This window comes from Pseudopodoces humilis, chromosome 6 (genome assembly GCF_049639895.1).
Source record: "Pseudopodoces humilis isolate 2021_Gansu_Grassland_sample_001 chromosome 6, ASM4963989v1, whole genome shotgun sequence".
Classification (NCBI taxonomy): domain Eukaryota; kingdom Metazoa; phylum Chordata; class Aves; order Passeriformes; family Paridae; genus Pseudopodoces; species Pseudopodoces humilis.
The window spans coordinates 64127066-64153851 of record NC_142205.1 but is presented as its reverse complement, the minus strand read 5'-3'; the positions used below and the strand labels follow the sequence as shown (position 1 = coordinate 64153851).

Genomic DNA, 26786 nt, shown 5'->3' with positions numbered 1-26786 from the left:
ATGTGTGGACGGAGCTGCTGCTGGCTGATGGATCAGAGATGGGCTTAGAGCAGGAGCTGCACGTCCCTGCTTTGTGCTGCTCTCCCAAAACAGTAACATTTCGGGAGGGAAACCCCCCACAAGAATTATAAATATTTTATTCTTTTACTCTTATTTTATTCATTTGGTAGCCTTACGGATGTGCATCTCCCAGCCAGCACCGCCGGCCGGTACCGGAGCGCTCCCCTTCTATTCCTCCGGCTCCCCGTGACAGACACCACCCACTCCAGGGATTTCCGCCCCACCGCCCTGAGCACCCAGTGACAGACAGTGTTCCTCGTTTTCCCCCTTCCACCGTGCCTGACGGTCTCCTGTTACACTAGTGGAAATTCCAGAATGGAAATAGGAAAACACCGGCGCAGGCTCGTGATACTTCCAATTGGCCGGAGCTGCAAACACTGCACGGACGATTGATGGAAAGTTGCACTCTCTCCGCTGTGGAACACACCAAGGGGCGGGGAAGGGAAAAGGAACAACGATAATAATCCCAAGTTTCCCTTTGTTTACCCTTGTTTCTAAAAGCTTTACTGGAAAGGAAAGTTGGCGGCGGCTGGGTGGAAACTCCCTCTCCGAGCAGCGGGGCTTGTTGACGTTTACCCGGGTGCGTGTGTGCGCGAGCCCGCCGGGAAACGAGCGGCGATCTCCCGATCCCGCGGTCTCGGCGGGCGAACCATCGCCCCGCGAGAGGACCAAGGCAGGGACTGAGGGGACGAGGCAAGGGAAGGAGACAGGGGAACGAAGCAGGGAACGAAGCAGGGAACGAGGCAGGGATCCCCGGGCGCTCCGCGGGAGTAGAGCGCCGAGGCGGCCGGCGCGCGCTCTGCCCGCGCAGCCCGCGCGCGGCTCGGCTGGGCTCGGTTGTGACGCAGCGCACTCGACACGCGACGCGGCCAATGGGACGCCGCCCCCGGGGGCGGTGCTGGGCGCCGATTGGTTGGCAGGAGCCGGGCGCTGCGCAAAAACAGCGCAGCCGAGCGCTGCGCGCTCAGAAACTGCTGGCAGAGATCAGAGGAGCCGGGCCGGGAGCGGAGCCGGGACGGGAGCCCAGCAGCGGTGGCGGCGGCGGCAGCAGCACACACAGACACAGGGGCTAGACGCGAAAGCAGCAAGAGAGGAAAAATATCCCCACCTCGATCGGCACCGCCGTAAAAGCAGAGTGATGATGATGATGATGAGCATACTCGTAGCAATAAGAGAAGAAAATGAAAGACCTTTAACAGAAGAGAGAAAAATCTGAAATCCTTAATTTAAAAAAGAAAAAAAAAAAGGAAATCCCAGGGACATCAGGGAATGAAAGTTTTGGGTAGCTAAGCTGCTCTCTGCCTTTTTTTTTTTTTTCCTTATATATGAAATCTTTTTGCGGGTAATTCTTTTTTTTTTTTTTTTTTTTTTTTTTTTTTAATTTCGCGGTTTTCTGCCTTTTCCTTGCATCCAAAGAGGGCATGTCCACCGGCTGTTCCAGCAGCATCAACCCTCCAACTCCCACCAGGAAGACAAACCGAGGACAATCTTGAAATACAAAAATTTCCTCCTTGGGATTTGCTGCTGCTGCTGTCTCCGCCGCCACTGCTGCTGCCGCGGTGCAGTGCCAAGACTCTCGGAATAAATAAAAGAGGGCTACTGTGTGTCTCTAGCTACAGCCGGCTAATAGCTATTTTAGTTGGCCATATATTTCGAAGATCACAGATGAAGTGGGGACGCCTGTCTTCTTCATTTGGTCAGCGTGTGAAACAATAATACCCGTAGCAAAAAGGAGGGAGATGGGGGAGAAAAAAAACCCTAACATGAATCAGAAGAAATAGTATCTAGCACCCCCCCAGCGCCCCAAACCAGCCTCTCCCCCCCCTCCTCCCCCGATCCCTCTCTCTCTCCACACGCTTGAAGGCGCGGACGCGCGCGCGCGCGCACACAGACGCGCACACACACGCACACACACACACACACACACACACACACACACACACACACACACTGTAGTGTGTATTTTCGGAGGAGGAGGAGGAGGTGGCGGTGGCTTTTGGAAGAGGAGGTAGTGGTGGTGCCGGGGAGGGGGGAATCTCTTTCCCCGTCTGGAGATGGTTGTGCTATTCCTCTTTGCCTTGCTCTGGATGGTGGAGGGGGCTTTTTGCCAGCTCCATTACACGGTGCAGGAAGAGCAGGAGCATGGAACCTTCGTGGGGAATATCGCCGAGGACCTGGGCTTGGACATTACAAAACTTTCGGCTCGGCGCTTCCAGACGGCGCCCAACTCCCGAAGCCCTTACCTGGAGCTTAACCTAGAAACCGGGGTACTCTACGTGAACGAGAAGATCGACCGGGAGCAGATCTGTAAGCAGAGCCCCTCCTGCCTGCTGCACCTGGAGGTCTTCCTGGAGAACCCCCTCGAGCTGTTCCGGGTGGAGATCGAGGTGCTGGACATCAACGACAACCCGCCCTCCTTCCCGGAGCCCGACCTCACCGTGGAGATCTCGGAGAGCGCCACGCCGGGCACCCGCTTCCCGCTGGAGAGCGCCTTCGACCCCGACGTGGGCACCAACTCCCTGCGCACCTACGAGATCACCCCCAACAGCTACTTCTCCCTCGACGTGCAGACGCAGGGGGACGGGAACCGCTTCGCCGAGCTGGTGCTGGACCAGCCGCTGGACCGGGAGCAGCAGGCGGTGCACCGCTACGTGCTGACGGCGGTGGACGGCGGGCAGCCCCAGCAGCGCACCGGCACCGCCCTGCTCACCGTCAGGGTGCTGGACTCCAACGACAACGTCCCCGCCTTCGAGCAGCCCGTCTACACCGTGTCGCTGCCGGAGAACTCGCCGCCGGGCACCCTGGTGCTGCAGCTCAACGCCACGGACCCCGACGAGGGGCAGAACGGCGAGATCATCTACTCCTTCAGCAGCCACATCTCGGCCCGCGCCCGGGAGCTCTTCGGCATCGCGCCGCGCACCGGGCGCCTGGAGGTGAGCGGCGAGCTGGACTACGAGGAGAGCAGCGTGTACCAGGTGTACGTCCAAGCCAAGGACCTGGGGCCCAACGCCGTGCCCGCCCACTGCAAAGTGCTGGTGCGGGTGCTGGACGCCAACGACAACGCGCCCGAGATCAGCTTCTCCACCGTCAAGGAGGCGGTGAGCGAGGCGGCGGCGCCGGGCACCGTGGTGGCCCTTTTCAGCGTCTCGGACCGCGACTCGGAGGAGAACGGGCAGGTGCAGTGCGAGCTGCTGCAGGGCGACGCGCCCTTCCGCCTCAAGAGCTCCTTCAAGAACTACTACACCATCGTCACCGAGGGGCCGCTGGACCGCGAGCAGCCGGGCGGCGACGCCTACACTCTCACCGTGGTGGCCCGGGACCACGGCGAGCCGCCTCTCAGCACCAGCAAGTCCATCCAGGTGCGGGTGAGCGACGTGAACGACAACGCGCCGCGCTTCAGCCAGCCCGTGTACCAGGTGTACGTGAGCGAGAACAACGTGCCCGGCGCCTACATCTACGCCGTCAGCGCCACCGACCGCGACCAGGGCGCCAACGCCCGCCTCGCCTACTCCATCCTGGAGAGCCAGATCCAGGGCATGTCCGTCTTCACCTACGTCTCCATCAACTCCGAGAACGGGTTTCTCTACGCCCTCCGCTCCTTCGACTACGAGCAGCTCAAAGAGTTCAGCTTCCAGGTAGAGGCCCGCGACGCAGGCGAGGAGCCGCAGCCGCTGGCCGGCAACGCCACCGTCCACATCATCGTGGTGGACCAGAACGACAACGCCCCCGCCATCGTCAGCCCCCTGCCCGGCCGCAACGGCACCCCGGCGCGGGAGGCGCTGCCCCGCGGCGCCGAGCCGGGATACCTGGTGAGCCGGGTGGCGGCGGTGGACGCCGACGACGGGGAGAACGCCCGCCTCACCTACAGCATCGCGCGGGGCAACGAGGCCGGGCTGTTCCGCATGGACTGGCGCTCCGGGGAGCTGCGGACGGCCCGCAGAGTGCCGACCAAGCGCGACCCGCAGCGCCCCTACGAGCTGGTCATCGAGGTGCGCGACCACGGGCACCCGCCGCTCTCCTCCACCGCCGCCGTCCAGGTGGTGCTGGTGGACGGCGCGGGCGAGCGCTCCGGCGGCGGAGGCGGCCCGGCCGCGGGCACGGGCGCGGGGGGCGGCGGCGGCGGCTCCGGCGAGCATCGCCCCAGCCGCTCCGGGGGGGATAACTCGCTTGACCTCACCCTCATCCTCATCATCGCCCTGGGCTCCGTCTCCTTCATCTTTCTGCTGGCCATGATCGTCCTGGCAGTGCGCTGCCAAAAGGAGAAGAAGCTCAATATCTACACCTGCCTGGCCAGCGACTGCTGCCTGGGCTGCTGCTGCTGCTGCCCCTGCTGCAGCCGGCAGGCGCGGGCCCGCAAGAAGAAGCTCAGCAAGTCGGACATCATGCTGGTGCAGAGCTCCAACGTGCCGAGCAACCCGGCGCAGGTGCCGGTGGAGGAGTCCGGCAGCTTCGGCTCCCACCACCACAACCAGAACTACTGCTACCAAGTCTGCCTCACCCCCGAGTCCGCCAAGACCGACCTGATGTTCCTCAAGCCCTGTAGCCCCTCTCGCAGCACCGACGCCGATCACAACCCCTGCGGGGCCATCGTCACCGGCTACGCCGACCAGCAGCCCGACATCATCTCCAATGGCAGCATTTTGTCCAGCGAGGTAAGGCCCGGCACCCCCGGCATGCCACACCTCCCCGCAGACTTCTTCCCCAAGTCATCCCCAAACAGCCTTCCCGAACCTCCCGCTCCTCCTCTCCCGTCCGAAAAGTCCAATTCCCAATCCTTCTTCTTTCCCCTTTAATCCGTCCACGGGCTCCCCCCTCTTTGCTGTCTTCTCTTTGGGAAGCTTTAGCAACAGGCAGGGGTCTCAGGGGAGATTGCGGGGTAGACACACACACGCGCACACACACACACACACACACACACACGTACATCGCTGGCTCCCTCCCGCTCGGGCTTAGCAGCTGTTGCAGCCAAGCGTGCTCCCCCTGAGTCCCATCCCCCTCCCGGTGCCTCTGAAGGAATCTGGCCCCGGCTGGACAGCATCGGGGCACAGACATCCCCCGAGGCAGCGGTAGCTGTCAGTGGATCGTCTGCAGGTTGAGAGATGGGGTGGGGGTTACTGTTCTTTGCAGAATCTCTCCACTTGACAAGACTGAAGTGACGTGGGGTGTAGTCACAGGACGTTCTGAAGCAACACTTCAAACCCGTGTCTTTTTCCTTACTGAAATCTTTGCATGTGCAAGGCTTTGGGGGAAACCCCCTTTGGGACTGTGACAACTGCTGTAGTTAGCAGGAGGTTTAATTAATTTGTGAATTAGGGTTTAATGATTGACTTTTCTTCACTCTGTCTTCGCAGCTCTTTATAACCGCAAAGTTTGCAAAGAAAAGCAGCAAGAAAGAGTTTCTGTAAAATTATGTGCTGAGAATTAATGTCCCCTGCAATCTTGCCTATGTTGTGTTACCTGCTGTGTAGAGAATTTTTATCAAAGCATATACCATGCTACGTTACTCCCACATTAATTGTTTTGTGCTGGGTTAGCTCATATATATTGTCAGCACCTCTCTGCCTGTGCTCTAGTAAAAACCTCACACTGTCTCTTAACATACTGAAACCTGACTGTTGTCCAGTCTGATAAAAGTAGTTTGAATGGTGTGTTCCAAGGCATTAAGTTTTGCAGTGAAATTTCTAATACTGATTTGTAATACTGACCTTGCCTCAAAATGTCTGTAAAACTCTTGGCTTCTGCTGCCTTTTTGCTATCTTGAGGGTATCTCAGTGTATTTTTTTTTTTTTCCCCTCATGGTACAATACCAGTACCAGCAAAGTAGTCCACAATTCTAGAAATAGTTATGCTAATTTTTTTGTGGGAGTCCTTGTGATGCTCAACAGTGTGCGCTGTGAGAAAACGTCAGAGTCTTGTCTCAAAAAACTCCAGAAAAAATCCCTCGTGCCTTCCCATCTGTGTGACTAAGAGCTGTTTTTTCTCCCTTAAATTCTGGAAACAGATTTTGCAGGCCTACTTGCAGCTAAGCATTACCATTTATAGTGAATATGGTGAGCTGCTCCCTTGTATATTTTCTGCTGCTGGTTACAGAAATATCAGAAGTTAAAATATCTCCCAATATTTTCTTTTCTCCTAGACAAAACATCAGCGTGCTGAGCTCAGTTATCTAGTTGACAGACCCCGACGAGTAAACAGGTAGGAGCTTCGTAGCCTTGGTTTCCTCATGCATGCTTTAGCAAGTCTGAATGGGTGCAGAAATGTGTTTACTGCAGATGTAACAGAGTAGTAAAGCAGTGGGAAGTCGAATAGTATGTAGATGCACTAAATAAATTTGGCTTGAATTTGGCTTTGAATTATGGCTTTTCTAAACTAGTTTCAAAACTGACTGAAAAGAGAACAAAATCTCGGTTTGTATTAGTCTGAAACGTGCTTCAAATACTTAAGAATATGCTTCTGTAGGGTCTCCCAGAAAACATTTTCTCACTGAGTTGAAGTTCAGCTAACCAGCTTAAGTAAATGCTGCCAAATTACTTTTACCGCTACATGAAACCCAGGAGGAGTAATAACCCTTGCTGTCCCTTCCAGCCAGGCTCCCGAGGTCTGGAAATTCCTCTTTTTGGTTTTGGTGGGCAGGGCACACTCCGTGCAGCAGGCAGGAGTGGGGGGAAATGCAGCACCGTGTTTGGCCATGTGATGGCGGAAGAATGTTTTATGAGTTCCTCTTTCATGTTTATTCTAATGTAAAGATGTTTCTGTGTCTAGTTCTGCATTCCAGGAAGCAGACATAGTAAGCTCTAAGGACAGTGGTCATGGAGACAGTGAGCAAGGAGACAGTGATCATGATGCCACTAATCGAGGTCAATCCTCTGGTAAGTCTGATAAGAGAATGCAAATATTGGATCTTTAAGTAAGGAGACTAGAAAGAACAGTTACTTATAGGAAGATAATACAAGAGAGGCATAAATAAGGTGAGCATATTTACAGTATGGGAGGCTGGGTTTATGTCAGCTTGCTGCTACAGTTGCCTGAACAAGGAGGCAATTTCAAACCTCTTTGGTCACGGGGCAGAGTTTATTTTATTCATTTGGTTGGGGGTGGGAATTGCTGAATGATGCCGCATCATTCACTGCAGCAAAACTTTCTGCACATTAAAACAAAGTTGTTGCTACGTTTTATAGTACATTTTCTCCTATGGCAGATTTAGAGAATTTCAAAGCCTTAAGCAATTCTGTTTAGTAGGCACTTCAGCTGGCACAGCAATGAGAAGTGAAGGAGGAGTTCCCAAGGGAGAGAATGAACCCAATGGTTGAATGACAGCCAGACTGTGAGGGTTTTTTTGCTGAAGATCAGTGGAGACACACTGGGTGCTCTGAATGTGTAATACCTTAGAATTTTTGGAGGATTGTCTGTTAATTCGAATTGATGCCCCATATAGTACAAGTGGTCTTCATGTTAATAAGTTATTATTAAATACATTTTCTTGACAGAGGAAAGAAAGGCTTTAAAAGACTATGAATCACTTAGGAAATACACACATTGCAGTGTCCTGCCCATATGTAGGGCTTGCTGTCTTAGTTCTCATACTGTCACTTTGCTTCTGAAAGGAACATTTGTTCAGAGCCTGTGCATTAGAATTCACGCTCACCCTCGCACTGCATTTCAGCTACGAATGCTGTGCTTTCTTCCCTACCACAGCCTCCACAGGTCTGGTACATCTTTGTGGAATACAGTGCTGTCTCTCCTCTTGTTTCCTTTGTGCTCTGTCACGTATAAAGATTTGCTACAACCGTGTCATACAAAATACTGTCAGTTCTCCTTTTTTATTTTCTTTTCCCCCGGCCCCTACCTTAGAAGATAGCAGGGCAGGGGACCCAGTGCTGTCACAGCAGTGCTGCCTCACCCGCCTGCTCTGTTAATGTCTCCTATTTTCTTGCTGCTCTAGTCACTGTGCCCTTAACGATGGGAAACCCAGGCACCAAGGGGAAGAGGAGGCTGCCACAGGGCCTCTTTCTATTGCTGCAAGTCATTAATATGCAGACCTAATGAGACTTGAGAAGAGCCAAGAGTCTCTGGAGCTCCCTGCTTCTTGCAGGGCTTCATGCTAAGTGAACAGAGTGTCTATTTTGTGTCTGGGAACCTGACAACAAACCAGGTCTTGCCAGAAGTTTACATCTGAACACAGAGCCTCTTTCATTTTTGTCCTATATATGGCGTATGATTTATTATTGTTCAAAAAAGCCATGTATTTAGCCTCCCCCCACCCTTTCTTTTGCACTGTTTCTGATGCAGCAGTCAGGGCTACTGAGTTATAAAAAGCTCTCTCTCCTCCTGCCCTCCCTGCATTCCTCCTTTTTTTCCCCTCTTTTACGCATTTTACTGCAGCAGTCATCTCCATGAACGTTTCAATCAGCTTAGTCCCTCAACATAATGAACCATAATAACCAAACAGGAGAGAAAAGAATAAACATCTGCAGAAGGGGCTGGATTTGACTGATGGTGGGAATATAATCATATAGTTGCACATCAACTGAAAGCTATTTTCTTTTAGATGCATTCTGTGCTGTTATTGTTTTTCCTCTGTTCTTTATTTTTTTTCCCTCCATTTAAAAAGTAGACTATGAATACTTGTCATATTTAGCATTGATCCTTAGTGGGATAAATTCTTCCTCATTTCTATTTTATCAAATAGTGGAGAAAAACTATTCTGTACTTTTAAATAATTTCGAATCACTTAAGAATCTGATGTGATTTGTGAACTTCTGTATCTTCAGTGGTGATCACATAGTAAGTAATGAAAGCTGACAATTAGGCCTGGCCTACTCACAATTAATAGATTGAAATGAAAACTCAGAGTACTCACAATTTCACAAATCACATCAGATTCCTAAATGATTTGAAATTATTTAAGAATATGATATGATTTGTGAACTTCTGTATCTTCAGTGGTGATACATAGTAAGTAATGAAAGCTGGCAATTAGTCTTGCTCTACTCACAATTAATAGTTTGAACTGAAAATGTAGAATACACCACTTTCATATATTGGTGCTGAGATTTGAGAATAATTTGTATGCACCATTTTTTTAATGATAGTCCCAAATTAATATTTCAATACAAATCTTTGTAGAAGCTTCTTTAGTCTTCTACACACATATTATCTACTTTCCTGTAGGTTTTGTGCTGAATCATGCTGTCTTGATGCAAAGAATGTGCCCTTTTACCTCAGTGATGACAAGATATTTTGACATAAAAACTTCACTCTTGCTATTAGCTTTTGGTGATTAATTTTATGGGGGAAAAAAGGAGCATAAATCTTGTTTGATCTCAAATGGCTAGAGGAAATACAGAGGGAATGTCTTCTCAATTGTTTTGATCATTCTAATGCTCTAAAATCAATTATTTCTAAATTACTGAAGGAAAACAGCCTGATTGATAACATGGCAGCAGTTTGGGCTGGATTTTTTTCCAAGATGTTACCTGATACTATGCAGCATCATATTTGTTTTCAAAAGCATCTAAAAATATTTAGTAGGTAATTGACGCTGGCAGAAAACTCATTCCCCACCAGTTTTATGCTCACCAGCATGTTCTCCTGGCAAAACATCTTTTTACTCTTCAGCACGAGACTTCTGTCCCTAGTGAGCAATCCTGTGGCACACAAGTAGTTATTCTGTAGTAATCCATTGCTACCCAAACTGGCTGTCATGGTCAGTTATTAACTGGGAAGGAAAACATGTAAGATGAAAATCTATCACACTGCCACAGCTCTGTCTTGAACAATTATTTAGTGAAAATTTTGAACTCTGCTGTTCTGCATCTCATAAAATGTTCTCTTGGGTTTTGAAATTAGATCACAGTTCACCTTTTCACAAAATATATTTTCTTAAAAGTGATTTAATCATGTTTTAAGTGTGCTGAAATGCATGTAAGGGATTCATATTTTTCCCATTAAAGTGCCACATGAATGCCTCATAATTACCTGCATTCTTACCTACCTTAACACTGACGAAGGACTAAAGTACTGTCATCTGCTTTTGGCAGGCAATGGCAAGGAGTGAGATGCTCAAGATCCTAATTTTTTGTGGATTGAATAGTTATTTCATTGACTAGGTTAGTAATGTGAGCTTTTTGGGAAAATGACTGTACAAAGGTGAAGAGGTGCAGGAGGTTTTTGGCAAAGAGAGAAGGGTTTTTTCTAGTGACCTGTGCTCTTCTTTAAAAGTTGTTGAGAGAAAAGCTGCTACTTGTTATAGAACAAACGCAACTCACACAGCACTTCTACCTCTTGCTACCACACTGTATTTCAGCTGTGTTCTGTAGGAGTAATTCACAAACATGAGGTTAGTTTATTTCCCATGGTTGATTAAATTCTTGGCCTCCCTTGTGAAACAGCCAGCTTGGGTGCCAATTAATACTCTGCATGTGTTTACATTTAAATTGTGTGATTAGACACCTGTCCTGTAAGATTTGGACTCGTGCCATCAACTTATTTCATATGGTTGCTCACTAGCTACTTGGCTTTCCCAAGCAGAGTCCTTCTCAGTATTACCCTTTTTTTCATGGAATTGGCACGATGTCTCAGAGGCACTTCAGGGAGGAATGCCCAAGATGAGAAGCCAAGTAGATGCACTGCTGTGTATATCCTGTAAAATGCATCAGCTTTTTCGATCTGTTTTTGGACAGTTTACACTGGTGACTGGCTGAAACCTGAAATTAGGCTTCTCCTGGAAGATTTTATGAAGGGAACTGATAAGGGTCTAATGCAAAGGCACAGGGTGAAACACTGGCTCACACCTTTTCAGTACAGATTAGCTGAACGCCAAGAGGGTTCATTGTGGCAGGAGAGCTGCAATATTTCAGTGTCCATAAGGAGAAGAATAAGAGAAATCAGAAGAAGAATTTTAGTGATAAAGGGACAGAGAAAACCAGTATTTCCTCTGAGCCTGTGCTGACTGACAGCTAAATCCTGTTTTGAAGATCACTTGGGCAAAAAGTCTATCTCAGATAAAGTGAGAATGAACATGAAAATGGCTTAGAAATGTGCTTTGACTGGAGCTAACTGCTATTCCTGTATTTTTTGCGGTTTTGTTTCTTTTTTTTCCCTCAACTTCCTTGGCCTGCATGCTTAATAATGCTCACATCTCAGTGGTCCAGATAGGCCTTTGAAGCTGAGATTTGGAAGACCTGAATATTGAAGATATTTGAGTCTTTATCATGTTCTGATGCAGATGAAGTCAGTTTTGTCCAAGGCAGCACACCAACTACTTAGCAAGAAAGAGTGATAATAACTTTGATAAAGTCCAGTTCTTCGGTAGATAACTGCAAAGTAGGTTAATATCATTATCCTTATTTACCAATACAAAACATGAATCATGGGAAATTAGTAACTTGCTCATTGATAATCTAACCAAATGGATAGTTGTTGTGGGAAGGGAGCTCTGAAAAGGACGTCTGGTTCCCTATATCACACCTACTTCACATCTAACTAGCACAGGAGAAACAGAAATGCCATTTATTTCCAAGTAAAGGGCAAGGTTCTAAAAAAAAAAAAAAAAATTGCACATGTTGGGGAAAATCCCCTCCCAATAATGATATTGCAGAAGTTACTCTGTCAGCATTTAATTTGTATTTTTATTTTTTGTTACATCTTTTACTCAGTTATATATTAAAGTGTTCACTTGTTGTTCTTGGTGTATGGTCCTTCTCCCTTAATTTGAGAAATGACACGTTATTTAAAAATGAGTCTAGGCCTAATTTTTGGCCTTGACAAAACAGTCTTTCAAACCAATTAAAACTCACAGAGAAATTTTGATTTTTTTTCCTTTTGAAATATGAAAAGGAAGCAAAATGGTAACATGATTCCAAAATTCAGTGCTGCCAAATATCTGATTCAAAGCACCTGAGTTCAGGTAATTCAGATATCAAACTTAATTAACATCTTTCTTAATTTTTGGCAGCTTTTGAGGGAGGGGTAGGGGTTTGTTTTCCTTCAAGATCTGCAAAGTCGAGGAGCTCATATTGCCCAGTGGCCCCCTGGTATCAAGACTTGAACAAATGGGAGGGAGATTGTGGCCTTTTCCATGAGTTGTTACATGTATGCTGCATTTGGAATAGTGCAATCAGAACTTCAATGCACTCTCCTGTCTGTCTGTATCCACAGAGGGCATTTGAAATTTGTAATTCACAGTCACCTTTAAAATCTGAGTTTATCTGTATGCAGGGTCTGACAGCATAACTAAGGGAAAGATACAAAGCATTTTTCTTTAATGTGGGCTTGTAATAATGATGGATAGTTTAGTTCAGAAGGATTTTATATATATGTGTGTATATAACCAGATTTATGAGGGAGATGAGATGGAAGTGTTAAACTGCTGAATATTTTGTTATAAATCAAGAACACGATTCTTGAGATATGAAAGAGTTCTGTTCTGAGTGTCTCAATTCTATGTCCTTCCTTCTTGGAAAACAGCAAATAGCCTGTACCCTTCCTCAACCCTGTGTTAGATGTTTTTCAATTAGAACCAGAAAATTCTATACTATGACCCACAGGAAAAAGGTGGACGAAAAGGTGGACATTCGTACCACAGGCAGTATAAATTGCATGGCTGCCCAGGGATTTTGAAAATAAGCTGCTAATTTGAATTTCTTTTCTGTCAAAATACTAAACCCAAGGGCTTGGTTCTGCACCTGTTAAACTCTTAGGGACTGTTGTGACTGATTCAAACTGGAACAATTCCTAACTCTTGCCTTTCTGAACATTTTGTTCTAAACGAGCATTTACATTTAGCTATATGTTCCAGCAATGTATATTTGAATTCCGATGTATATAATTTTTTTTTTTCTTTTTGCAAGTTCTCCTCTCAAAGATGGAAAAAGTTTGCAGTACAGGCTCATGTTTTATAGCCCCTACATTCATTACTTTGTTTATTCAAAATCCTGATTTATAGTGGCTATAACATCTCTTTTATAATAAGCTGTTACATAATACTATTCAGTGCACTGCAGTAGACAAGCAGTATTCAAAAGGGAACAAAAAAGAATATTTGGATAGAGACATTTTGCAGTTTAGCAGCTGATGTGAGAACAAAATAGTAAAATGGTGGGTAATTTTCCAGGTGAAATAAAAATCCATGAAGGGAAGAAAAGGGTATATATTAGAATACATATACTTAAAACAATATATTTCTAATCTTTCCCTCCCCATAGACTAAATAATATAATTTAATATGTCCCCTTAAGTTTTTCTTTCTCCTGCTGTCTCTCAGGAGAGGTTGAATGAATGCAGGCACTGATACATTATCAGAAAAATGGAACTATAATCATTGTCTCATTAAATGTAGGGCTGTTTGTTTTTTTTACGTGTGTCTTTGCCAAGAAGTCTGCAAATTGAAATAACCATTTCGTGCTTATTGTCCCTTAAATCTTTGGAAAGGCAAAAACTATTTTTCTTCAGACATTTCAATACATAAAATACACACATACACACACACGGTTTTATAGACATTGCTAGATACTAATTTCTTTCTGGGAAGCCTGCATCTAAATATTTCTTTTCAGTCTTTGATAGCTACTACCCCTACAGAGTTTATATTTGCACTATTTTTCTCCTTGCCTTATGATCTTCCTCTGATTCCTTAAGCATATCTGCAGTTCACATTTGCATTCTTCAACAGTTCACTGATCAGAAATTTATTTTCAGGCTTCTGCATGCCAATTATCAAGGCAAGCTTCTAATCGAAACTGGACCTGGCATTGTATATTGCTTAATTTAAAATTAAAAAGTCATTATAAAGTGAGATTAATCTGAGATAAAAGCTTTTATTTCTCATTTCCTCATGATTTTTTTTTTTCTGTCTAAATGATTGCCTTTCTTACTCAAGAACTTGTTCATAGCTCACAATCATTATTCCTTTCTGAAGAGACTGTTTTTTTGTAGTGTCAGATACTACAAAAATATTATTAGTATAATTCAAATTATAGTTCAGAACTGTGGTAGAATTCTTAATACTGATGCTCACACTGAAGATCAAGCTAATCCAGTTCTTTGCAATGTTGGCTGGTAAATGAGCTACATTACATGAATATTATTACAGAATCCAGAATCAACTAGGTTGGAAAATCATTTTTTTGAAATCGTTGAGTCCAACCTGTGCCCTAACACCCCCTTGTCAACCAGACCATGGCACTGAGTGCCACATCCATCCTTAAACACCTCCAAGTGACAGTGACTCCACCATCTCCCTGAGCAGCCTGTTCACCCTTTTCACCCTTTCTGTGAGAAAATTCCTCCGAATGTCCAACCCACACCTTTCCTGGGCCAGCTTAAGAGGACTGCATCCTCTTGTCCTAATTATGGCTGTTCAAATTTTTTCCTATTTCTGTTACTAGTGTCATTTTTTTGTAATTCTAATGAAATGCTTGTAAAAGCAATGATTATAACAGATTTAGTTCAGTTTTGACACACACCTAAGACGCTCAGTTCTCTTTATAAATACAAGAAAAGGATGTCTTTTTACCGTTCTTCTTTTCTGTGATGTTGAGGATTGTATTGGTTAAACCCAAAGAGAAGCTAAGCACCACACAGTTGCTTGCTCATTCTTCTAGGCCCAGTGGGATGGGAAGGAAAATCAGAAAAGAAGTAAAACGTGTGTTCTGAGATAAGAATATTTTAATAATTGAAATAAATATAATAATAATAACAAAATGGAGAAAGGGGGAGGAATGAAATTGAAGACAGAGAAGTGATGCATACTGCATTTTCTCACCAGCCACTGGTTGATGCTCAGCCCAGCCCTGAGCAGTGATTGGCCTTTCCCTGCTACCTCCCAGTTTATGTAGTAGGCGTGATGCTCTCTGGTATGGAAGAACCTTTGGCCAGCTCACATCAGCTGTCCTGGCCATGCTCCCTCCTGGCTTCTTGTACATTTCCTCACTGGCAGAGCATGGGACACTGAAATGTCCCTGATTTACTGTAAGCACTACTGAGTAACTACCAAAATATTAATGTGTTACCACCATTGTTCTCATATTAAATCCAAAACACAGCACTGTACCAGCTACTAGGAAGAAAATGAACTCTATCCCACCCAAAAGCAGGACAAACCAACTTGGAGATGCTGGTATTTATTTTACTCTGTCCCTATGATTTCACACACCATTCCTCTTAAAACAAGTATAATCCAACAACTTAGTGACTCTTAGCCAGGAAATATTCCTTTGGAAGGCTGATCTGAAAGTAGTCAAAAGCAGCATAGCTTGTCATTTGAGATCTTAATAACATTAAAGGATTTGTAAGCAAACAGTTTTGTGTTGGCATGGATGATTGTTTGCTTATATAGGGGAAGCATTAACAAGTTTTTTGATTGTATCCACAGCCACATCACACTGGACTATGGGTGCCTCTGTACTGCTAATTGCAGTATTTTATTGTAGGGTTCTGTCTCATTTCTTGTATGACTTGATGATAACAAGGACTGCTGCAGCAGCAATGAAAACTGTCTCTGAAAGAGTGATGTAACAATTGATGGAATAAGCTCTCCTGACCACTTGAAAGCTCAGTTCCTACTTTGAAACAGCTGCTTTTAATATCACTAGGCTCCATCTCTGTACCAATGTATGCACAGATAGTTCCTTTATGGGACTCACTAATGTTTAATTTCATAAATGAAATCTGTGATTTCTAAATCCAGACTTTTAATTTCTTTGGTCAGAGACACATTTATGTAGAAACAATTCCTTCATGTTCTTAAGCAGGTACTTTCAACCAGTGAACCACAGACATCAACCTGCAAGCAGAATCAAACCTTATATGAGTGGGTTCTAAATAGTGAGGTCTGCAAGTGATTTTGTGAGACAGAACCACAGATACTCTTCTTCTTGTGGTATTCGTGTGTGTGTGAGGCATTCTGGCATTTAGTTATGCTTGTTACAGGGTGTCTGACTTCTGCAGACTGGACAACTAGAGTTTTCTACGTGTAACAACACGTTGAGGAGATGAAGCTCTTGGAAGAAGTTCTTACATCATTTCTCTTTCCACTTCTCTTTCCTTGGCATAATCTTTCTTATCTGTCATCAGCTGCTCATGATGCCGAAGCTTATATCTGTAGTTTCTTTTCCTTTCATGCTTGCAGGCATGGATCTCTTCTCCAATTGCACAGAGGAATGTAAAGCACTGGGCCACTCAGATCGGTGCTGGATGCCTTCCTTTGTTCCATCGGATGGACGCCAAGCTGCAGATTACCGCAGCAATCTGCACGTACCTGGCATGGACTCCGTTCCAGACACTGAAGTGTTTGAAACACCAGAAGCCCAGCCCGGGGCAGAAAGGTCCTTCTCCACCTTCGGCAAAGAGAAGGCCCTTCACAACAGTCTGGAAAGGAAGGAGTTCGATGGACTGCTGTCTAATACACGAGCGCCTTACAAACCACCATATTTGAGTAAGTACTATTCAAAAAGCTGTATGAAAGCGTTCCCTTTGCAGGAATAAAAATTGGCTCTTTCTGCATTTCATGCTAGGAATAATACAGGCACCATTTTAGGAGCAGAGCGGGGGGGAAATGGCTTCTCTTGGACTCAGGCACCAGTGAAGAAGGCATTCTTCAGTGGGAGACAAAATTTTGATTGTTTTCAGTGTGACATCATTGTCAACAACAAAAGTGTCAGCAAATATCATTGGGGGAGTTGCTCAGTTTTGTTTTCTGATGCTGGATTATTTTCAAAATTTTCTTGGGTAGATGGTTTAAAGTTTGACGTTGCCAGGCTAATGTTTTCTAGGAGTAGAGTTAAATTGAGAGAACAGTCCTAGGAGCTTCTTTTTATAATTGAGAACTACCTTGTGAATGAACAGTATGCACATTATTTTGAAATAGCTGTTTACATAGTTTGGAAGGAAGAAGAGCCTTCGATCTGATAATCTTTTAGCCTACATAGTATTGGCTGTTGTCAGTGCTCTTCTGTGCCTTTTGTCTCATTCCAAAATCTTGCCTCTTTCTTTAGTCACCTTTTGACTATGGCTATGTGGCAAGAAAGAGTGTGATAGATCTCAAAAAGATCTTCGTAATTCCTTTTGGAGTCTGAGCCAGCTATAGAAGCCTTGAATAGCACTTTGATCTAATATGTCTTTTCATTCTATCTGCTGTGTTCTGTATTTTATTAGATACTGTAATTTCCTTGACTTCAATAATTTATGATATTTATCTCATTCAAATAAACCAGACATTAACACTGCAATATTGACCCCTTTTTAAAGCAAGAGAGGTCTTTTAGTACAGCAGATTGGGGGTAAAAGAGAAAAGAATCTCTCTGAATGGTATTAATTTTATTTTCCTAAAGCATTTAGTTGTTCTGAGAGGTGGTGTGCTGGCAGTCCTGATAAGTGAAGATCTTTGTTACAGATCATTCTCAGCACAGACAGCTCAGTTCTCCCTTCTTCATCTGCTGTCCTGGTATTTTCATTCATTTAGGAGAGGTCTTTTTACCACTTTACTCTTTAGATTCACTTCACTGACAACTTTAAATTTGACTACCAGTTCTGATATGTGAAAGCCTTTCCTAAAAACCTGTCCTAAGACAATCAGCTTATTTTATGTGGGCTAAAATGCCATGTGCCAATCATCCAGTCATATTCTAAAGACCAGTGTGCAATTTCAGTATGGCCTAGCAACTTTCAGTCCTTCCTGAAGTGATCTTCCATCTTTTATTTCTATGTGCATTGTTCAGCAGTAAGGCACAATCTAGCAGTATTGATTTCACCACTGTCACCTCAGTTAAAAATTTAACTTTAATTTAACAAGTTTGGTAGCATCTTTAGATGGTCTAACCACAACCAGGCTCTGATGCAGTATGTTGTTGCAATGATGATTTTTATAACACCACAATGGTAGTTCTGTTTTGATTTGTTCTAGGCCTGGGAGTTTAATTTCAAATAGCAATGACACGCTTATTTTTCTGATAGTTTAGGAATTTTAAATTTTGTTACACTAACATAAATAGTTTTCTTGAACAATGTCTTTACATGGAGACATTGATCTACATTTTGCACTTTTCTGGTATAAGGTCATAAACAATTGGAAGTAAAATATCAGAAGAAACCAATATAAAAAAGATTATGTTATTACATAATCCACACTTGAGAATCCAGATTATTTTTGCTGTTTTTCTTTGAACCTCAAAGTTAAAATTTCTAAAAAACTAGAGTAAAACCAGCTCCTCTGGTTTGTTTTCATTTATTTGTAGGGGATTTTGTTTTTGATTTGTTTGTTTGTTTTTTGTTTTGTTTTTGTTTTTTTTTGGTGGTATTTTAGTTATAATTGTATAGCAAAGAATAGGAACAAAAGGAAAGTGAGCACTAGTTGTGGAAAAGAATATTTATTATTAATAAATAATTTTAATTAATTTTATTAATATTATTAATAAATAAATATTTGTATTAAACCAATAAGCCAAGAAATGTATACAAGAGGAAGTTGATTTAGGAAGGAACCTTAGTTGATTCACTAGGTAATTGCAATTTAAAGTAAAATTAAATTCAACTTCTTAACACAGAAGACCATGTCAAAATCAGTTTTTCAGTAGAATGACTTTTTAAAATTAATAATTGAAATGTATGAAACAGAACCCTCATATAAGGCAAAAACACTGTATAAAAAATTGAAGCAGGTATGAAAATGGCCACATGAAAATGAGTAGCAAAGAATAAAAAGTGTATTCCAAATGCAAAACCTATTTGAATTTCATAGGTGTCTTAAAGAAAAAAAAAAGAAATATTCTAAACCAAACAATCGGAAAAGAGCAGAAATTCTAGCTAGTGATTTTAGATTACTGAACATAAAAGGGACACCTTAAAGCAAATAGCCAAAGGCATGCAAACAATGTAGACAACTTCAAGATATCAGGTGTAGTAAGCTAGGAGAGAATTGGTGAGTCTCTTGAGTTGCAGTTAGTGAGGACAAGGATGTGGCATTCTAAACTGTTTCTTTGCATTTGTGTTTACCCAAGGAGGAACAGAGAAAGGCAGGTGTATCTAGGAAGGCACCCATCCCAGGTAACCATTTTAAATTAATGTGTGAAAAATGGAAGAGGCTGTTGTTGAAAAAATGGGCTAAAATAGAAAGGAGTCAGTGGATTATGTGTTTCTTTAATTTTCTGCTTCTAACAGGCACTGGTAATGAAGGAATGTCAGAAGTTGTGTTTATCACTTAAAAATGTACTAGAAAACATTGTAAGTTAGAGACCAATGAGAAGCCTCAGCATAGAACATGCATTTGTAATTTAGGGGTTTTAGGAACAAGGTAGCTGGCATCTGACCAGGAAAGGAATGCAGAAAGGTTGTCAATCTATTAGAATTTTGATAGAGTGAGTGAGAATTGATCAATAGAGTGTATTTGAACTGTCAAAAAAACCCCTTTAGCACTGCTTCTGTGTAGTAGAAGCAGCTCCTAAAGTAATCAAGCGTTGTCATAGGCAAAGCATTACCAGACTCTGTGCCTAAGAGGAAAATATCATAAGGATAAATGGAACATTTCAGCATCAGCAGAGTCCTGTTCCCAAACCCCAGGCGTTTGTGCGGAAATCCACGGAGTTTTAAAAAAAAAAATTAGTTATCTAGAAAGAGCGATCAGAAAAAAAGGGGGCAGTGTTTGCAGATGTCACGAAGGGGTTTGTGTCTCCTGGCTCCAAAGCAGCACATACCCCTGATGCATGGGCAAACCTCGCCTGCTCGCGAGGCACCCGGCTCTGCGATGGAAAGCTGCAGAGCCGTGGCAGCACCCTGGGAGAGCTGAGGAGCCGGCTCCCTGGAGCTGTGCCCCATGTCAAGGGCTCCAGAGGGGAACTGGTAGCTCTAGGTGGAGCTTGCACGGTGCCACAGGAGCTCTGGGATTCCTGCACTGCGTTCCAGTGCGTGCGTTCGGTGCAGAACCTTAGGAAAGATGAATGAAGAAGCTGATGCATATTAGCATGAGGAATTTGAATTCATCCTGAGAAAAAAAAGACCGTGGAATAATTCCCGGGGAAGTTTCCCACAATGCACAAAGCCAGCAAGAAAGAAATAAAATACCAGGTTGTAAAAAGGAGTTGAATTGAAAATACACTAAAAGAAGTGCTACAGAACCCCTACACAGATCATGTCAGTATGTTCCTCTAGACAGTCTAGTCATTCCATAGAAACACATGGCATACAATACTGAAAATAACTCTGTGCAAAGTCATATCAAAAGTACCAATTAATGTAGACAAGCTGTGATAGGAGCAGGAAGTTAAGGAGGCTGCATGAGACCTGAGAAAGTGAAACTTTTGTTTGCCGGGCTCAATAGCAAGAGAGCAGCAGGGCAGCAAAACAACTGCAGGGCATCGGGGTCACGAAGGGATTAGATCATACACGTTTGATACAATGATACCAATTTGACATAAATTGCAGGAACCTGTTGAACTTGTGCAGCATGACTGAAACTGAAGGCTTAATATAGTGGGCATTTGATTCTGTGGGGTTGGAGGTTTAGACCATGGCTTGGTTAAGTGAAAACAGGAGCTATATTACAAATTGTTATGTAGAAAAGGATACATATCTCATACCTGACAGAGTTTCTTTTTGCTCCATCATCAAATTTTCACATTGCTGGTCTAAGCCATTGGACTTCTCATACACAAATTTGCACATAAACATACATATTCTATGTATTATTCTGAACAAAATACAATGTAAGTAGATTTCTACATACCTAAATAATGTATCTTGAAGAATATATTTATTTATGTAAGTTTTATGTAATTACTATGAGTACAAATTATGAAGTTGTGATGGGGATCAGTAAATTTTAGGATTTTTGAAGGTAGTTTTCTCATAGAGTGACTCCAGGATTCTCCTTACGTATTCTTCATACTGTGTAACCAGCACTTAGTACTTGTTATTCATCCACGTGGTTTGAACACTGCATTTCTGCAGACAGTTAAGAAACTTTCATAATGATTTGAATGTTCATAAAACATGAAAGAAATTCTGAACTTGCCTGGAAAAATTAAAATAAGTGAAATAACACTGGTGAGGAAAATAAAATGTATCTTTTAAAGAATTCTTATGTTTTCAATCCTAACCATTTCTAGCTAACTTTTCTTTCAGTAGTGATAATATTAGCCATTATTTTTATAAACAATATTACTACAGTTACCAAAACCCCTAATCCAAGACTCAAACTCTGTTGGACCAGATTCTATAGGATCTATAACAAAGTCTATCTTCAGAATGGATACCTGATCAGTCTGATTCTACTCTTTTTCTAATACTTTGAACCAGGCCCTGAGATGGTAGCAGTGGAAACAGCTCCATTAAATCTACCTCAGAAGTATTTTGGTCTATAATTAATAAGAAATAGCTTTCGTTTTTTTTAAATATAATCTTGGTTCACTCTAGATGGGCAATAGTTTTATAACGCTTTAGAGCTTTCCTGAAGTTTCCTACTGACATTATCGATAGAATAATGTTTCTTTCTATTAAAAAGTTAGGATTTTTTCAATATACAAAGCTAGCCAAAAATTGCCATAGCACCTGAACTTTCTATGTAGAAATGCTTATTTTGCTCTTAAGGAATTACTTTGGCAGTGCTCAATCTACTTTGAAAGCAGGTTAAAATAAACTACACAAGGACACAATTTCCTGCATGAAATAACAGTGTTTATGCAGGGAGGGATTCTGGAATAATAATTGTGTTCTAAAGTAGCCCCCTAGTTAGCTCTGCAATATTTTCTACATACACTCAAGTGTTTTCATCCTCACTGATGGAACGGTATCATTATTATGGAAAGTATTGCCACCACCAACAACATATTTTATGTATGAATCAGGATTTTATCACATTAGGTAGCTGATCTCTTACCCAAAGAGTTGGTATCTAAGCAAGGTGAATTGGAAAGAGGAAAAGAATCCCTTTCTATGGACATTTTGATTTTTTTGTGGTGTAGTTTCTAAACATCAGCATTCCCTTTGATAGATGCACATGGTTCTGGGCATGCAGAGTCAGAGGATGTGGATGAGACTTGTTAGTGTCATCCAAGGAAATTAAATATAACTTTGGCCTCATCCCATGCCTGTGCTTCTTTTTTCTGGGTTGCCACTGACTCCCTTTGCAGCAGAGATTCCAGGAAGGTCTGAACATGATCTGGTCCCAAGCACAAGTCCCTGTGTTTCTGTAAAAGTGAAATCTGATGGTCTTGTTCTACAAAATATCTGTCACCTGCTCAACTGATCTGTCCAAGTCAAGTTGGTTTACAAATGAAATTTAAAAGTTTTCAAAAGCCTTTTAACACTTCAATGTTTAAGAATTGGACCATTAATTTATTTAAAATAATCTACCACGGAGCTGACACAAAGCACAATTTAACTTAGTCATTATCCACATGCCTGAATTAGATTAGAATAAATGACCTAGAGGAGAAAAATGCTCGTGTATTTATACCAGGACAAGAAGTGCCTCGCAATCCTTTGATTATTTTTCAAAGGAATAAAAAAGTGCATGTAAATATTTATTGTGTATTTTGATCTAGTTAGGATCACAAAGGCCCAATTCTGTATGCCAGGATTTGTAACACAACATTTTCTGCTGATGTTTAACATAAATATTTGAAAAGATGTTTTAAGTAAGAAGTCTTCACTGTCTTGAAACAACTTTCAAAAAAAAAAAAAATGTTACATTTTGGTACAGTCAATATGATGGAAGAATAATTTTCTTTCATTTTTTATTTCTTTAGTTACATCTCATTTCTGGAAATTATTGGGTAGTTTTATCACAGATGTGATGGATGTAATACTATTCCATTTACATAAACATCAATAACAGCTTTTTTGAATGGGACACTTGATTAATTTTTAAAAATTAGGCCTGCCTGCATTTTTGCTTTTAAAATTAGCCTACATGATTTCTAATGCAAATCAGATATAAATTTGTGAGCTGTCTGATCCCTTAATTAATAGTTTTTTTAAATTAAATTTGTGATTTTCACACACATTTGTAATAAAAAGGCACAGAAGTAAAACCAAAGAAATTAGCACCAATAAATTGCATGCACATATTACAGTTCTTGGTCTAAGAAGAAAACATTATAATGCTGGATTAAAAAAAAGTTGTACTGAAACAAAATTTTTATTGGCATGAATAAACAAATTATATGTGCACAATCAAAGAGTTGTTCCTTTGTGAATAGCACAGTTTTGTGGTCAAAAGGAATGTTAAAACTGTGTGGATATCCTGCCACAGTGAATCTCCTGACTTTTATTCAGGGATTTATCCCTGGGACAGGCTGCAGTGCTGATTTCTGCACAGACGAGAATGACTTCGCACGTGCAAAATTGCTCAGCAGAAGTGAAGGATGAGTTGAAAGGCCACCATCTAATAATGCTAAGAAACCTAATGGGAAACCTTTTTATTTTCTAAGAAGTCTATTAGAGCATTCCCATATTTGCTGTATTTGAAATGCTGACATTCACTTGCTCAGTACCTCGAGTTTGTCACTTCAGATGCATCATCTCTGTTAGGTAAATAAATCTTACCAAAAAACTCCTACACCTGAAGTAAAGCTTAAACATATGTGCTAATTAAAATATAATTGAGGGAGAACAAGAATCTGATCTATTTTTACTCATAATAGTAGGTTCTTCATGATCACGAATAAGCCACTTCTGATGATTCAACTGTTCAGTGTTTATTGTGTAACTTCTGAAAGGTATTTTTAACTTGCAATCCCAACTGGTTTGCATTCTTCCTTGGAATGTATTCCTCTTGCAACTCCTGCTCAATTTTTATGAAAATAATGAATATAAGAAATTGAAATAAGTATTCTTCTTTTAATTTTAAAGCACAGGTGATAGTTCTTAAATACTGTTTGCTTCAATTTTTCTGTGTAACTGTGGTCTTGGACAGAATTAACAGTAGCCAGCACTGTACAAAATACTGATTAAAAATTGTGCCCGTCTTTAGGTTTACATAATATCTTTTATCTTAGATGACTCTAGAGCTCTTTCCAGATAATAATTGGAAAAGTTTAAAAAAAATCAGTAAGTTTTGTTTGAGAGAAAATAATACTTTTAATTCATCTTAAAAATGCAGAGTTTCAACTGCTTCTTTTCCTCTAATGGCTGCAGAATCTGTATTTGCCACTTCTGACTGGATTGCATAGAAGTCTCGTGTATCTTAGCTATCTCAGGCTGGTGCTATATTTATTCCTTTAGGTCAATTTTGGCAGTGCTTATGTGTGCTGTGCATATACCATCTGTGGAGATTTTTCTTTTTAAATTACGAGATACCATTTTCTGTGTTCCTACCAGTGGAGTATGAAGAAGACCAAAAAACCCAGAAGATTGCTTGAAACTTTGGAGTAAATTTTTAAGATTATTGTGCTCTGCTGCTTTAAAATTTCAAAATGCCTCTTGTCCCATAAATTTAAATCCTATAACAAAAGTAATTTAGCCACTTAGGGACACGAGTCTCTCTGGGAAGCATGGAGATGTTTGCAGTTAAAATTTTCAAAGGCACTGAAGTTATTTATTTTTGATAGGCAAAATTCTATTCATTATAAATAAATGCTGTTCTTCAGTGTACAAACCTCCTTCCTGTGACAGTCAGGAGCTGGAGAATTGAATGTGTGCCTGATCCTGGGTCCATGTGCAGCAAATCTTTTCCTCTCTGCATGCCTCTGTCCAAGGAACTCCTTGTCCTGCAGAGCAGAAGCAATTATACTTGCTTTGGGTCTTTTGCTGTGCACAATAACTGTGATTTGCCATGGTCATTTCCACTGCTTTAATTTTAGAGGGTTCCCTTCCCTTTTTCTCACTTTTTCTTGCCTTGCCCTAAGTGGGAAAAATAGGGGAAACCATTTAAGGAATGCAACAAATAGTAAGAGAGGGAAGTGCATCTGTTTATCACGTTTGGACAAGCACGCTGTAGGGATCAGTGTTGCTGTTTGTCTGGCAAGCCTGTAAACAGCTTTATTTGTGCATTAACCACTGAGAATCCACATTTCCATGCTAGTAGTCTGATGACTGCTGCTGGGAAGTAGCTGTGAATGTATTTGTTTTAGAAACATAGTATGGTGAGGTCAGAAAAGTAAAAAATTAGGTATTGGGTACCGTTTTGGAGAGGAAGTAGGAGATGCAAGAAGAATAATTTTTAACTTCAATACCTAATGAAATGTTGGAAGAACTAAATATGATGTGGGTTCACTGAAAATCCATACTCTTCTGAGGTAATTTGACTTCTTTCTTTGTTAGGATAGTGGTCTTTATTGGCTGAAGAAAATACAGCTAGACATGGAGAAGCAAATTTCCAGAACTTGGTTCCTAAATTCTGCCTGAAAATCACATGCCTGCATGAGTTGCAAGAGTAAATCTGTATTTTTTTCATACACATGAACCTATTTCATGTGTGAAAAGGGTGTTATTTTACATGACATTTTTACAGGTCATCAGAAGTAATGTGTATTAGAAAGGAAAAATAAAGGATGCAGAGTAGATTCCCCTAAAGAAGTACGGGGATGACAGACTCCTGTTTTTGCAAGTGAGCTGAGTGTTCTGACTTTATCTTTTCACCTTCAGCACCACGGCTGCATTCAGCCCTGGAAAAAGATCCATTATGAAACTGCTTGAACGCAACCTTTCTTTATTCATAAGGAATTTTATAGATGCTGATATTTTGAATTCATCTTTTGTCAGAGTAAAAGTCTGTCACTTTGTGACTTTTTTAGTTGACTGTTTGGGCTTTAATTTAACATCCATCTATGCTCAATTGGAATTTAGATGACAATTGAATGGAGCTGCACACAGCTGTGCGTATTGATAGGAACTGAGATCTAAAAAAGTTCTAACTTACAAAGGAGATTCAGTAATAACTTTTTTCGTGCTCCACTTGAGATAAAGGACTGTGTGCTTTGTACTTCCATGCTTCTTTATGGCTACTCTAATGAATTAAACAGGTTCCTTTCCACCACTGGAATGTCGTGGTCTGTACTCTCACACTCTGGCCTGCCTTTAGCCTGTGTCAGCCAGCTTTTTTCCCTAACAAGTCTGGGACATGGTGCCCGGGACCACTCCTGAAAAATGATTGAATATGCTCACATGCTGTGGCCCACATAGATTGCTTGATATGGCTGAGAAATTTTAATAATATGGGTATAAATCATTCCATTCTGGTAGTCTTAAGTGACAGAGAATGGTGATGGGCAAACTTATGGATAGAAACAAACCAATATGTGATTTTGAAAAAGAGGTTTTGAAAGGCTTGTGAGAAGCCTTTGAAACACTTAAGTGTGTTGGCTTGGTAAACTGGGAAACTCTGAAATCAGAGTGTGTGCTGCTCATGACAAGCAGTGTGCTTTAGAAACTGAAAATAAAACATTCAGGAAAAGTGTGAGAACATAATTGCCAGGTCCTAATGTCAGCTAATCCTTGCTAGGAGAGAGGAGCGTTGGAAGAAACATCATGGCAAAGATAAATTGGATAGGAATTCATAGTGTGATGCTGATGTAATGCTGTAATGCATGTTACCTCCTGTAAGAACAAGTAAATTTAATTATTTCAGGCCAAATCCTGCATGAATAATTTAGACACCTCTGAAGGCCACCAAATGGTGATCTACATGTCTGCTTCTCCCTTGAATCTATAGGGAACTGAGGCACTTATGAGCAATTTAGGAGGAAGGGTTCATATCCCTCCTCTTCTCCCCAGGGCTCTGAAAATTTTAAGTC

The 26786-nt window shown here is 42.2% G+C and overlaps 1 protein-coding gene across 4 annotated transcripts in view; it reads left to right on the top strand.

Moving 5' to 3' along the window:
* The first annotated feature begins 1452 nt into the window (after positions 1–1452).
* The window catches only part of PCDH10 (protocadherin 10), a 155347-nt gene continuing 130013 nt past the window's right edge, over positions 1453–26786 (top strand). For all 4 annotated transcript variants that reach the window (XM_088057090.1, XM_005525546.3, XM_088057089.1 and 1 more), the window contains exons 1-4: positions 1453–4712; positions 6197–6255; positions 6823–6929; positions 16190–16495. In XM_088057090.1, coding sequence (XP_087913216.1) covers positions 2115–4712; positions 6197–6255; positions 6823–6929; positions 16190–16495 — 3070 coding nt within the window. In that variant the 5' untranslated portion in view covers positions 1453–2114. The remainder of the gene's footprint in view (positions 4713–6196; positions 6256–6822; positions 6930–16189; positions 16496–26786) is intronic.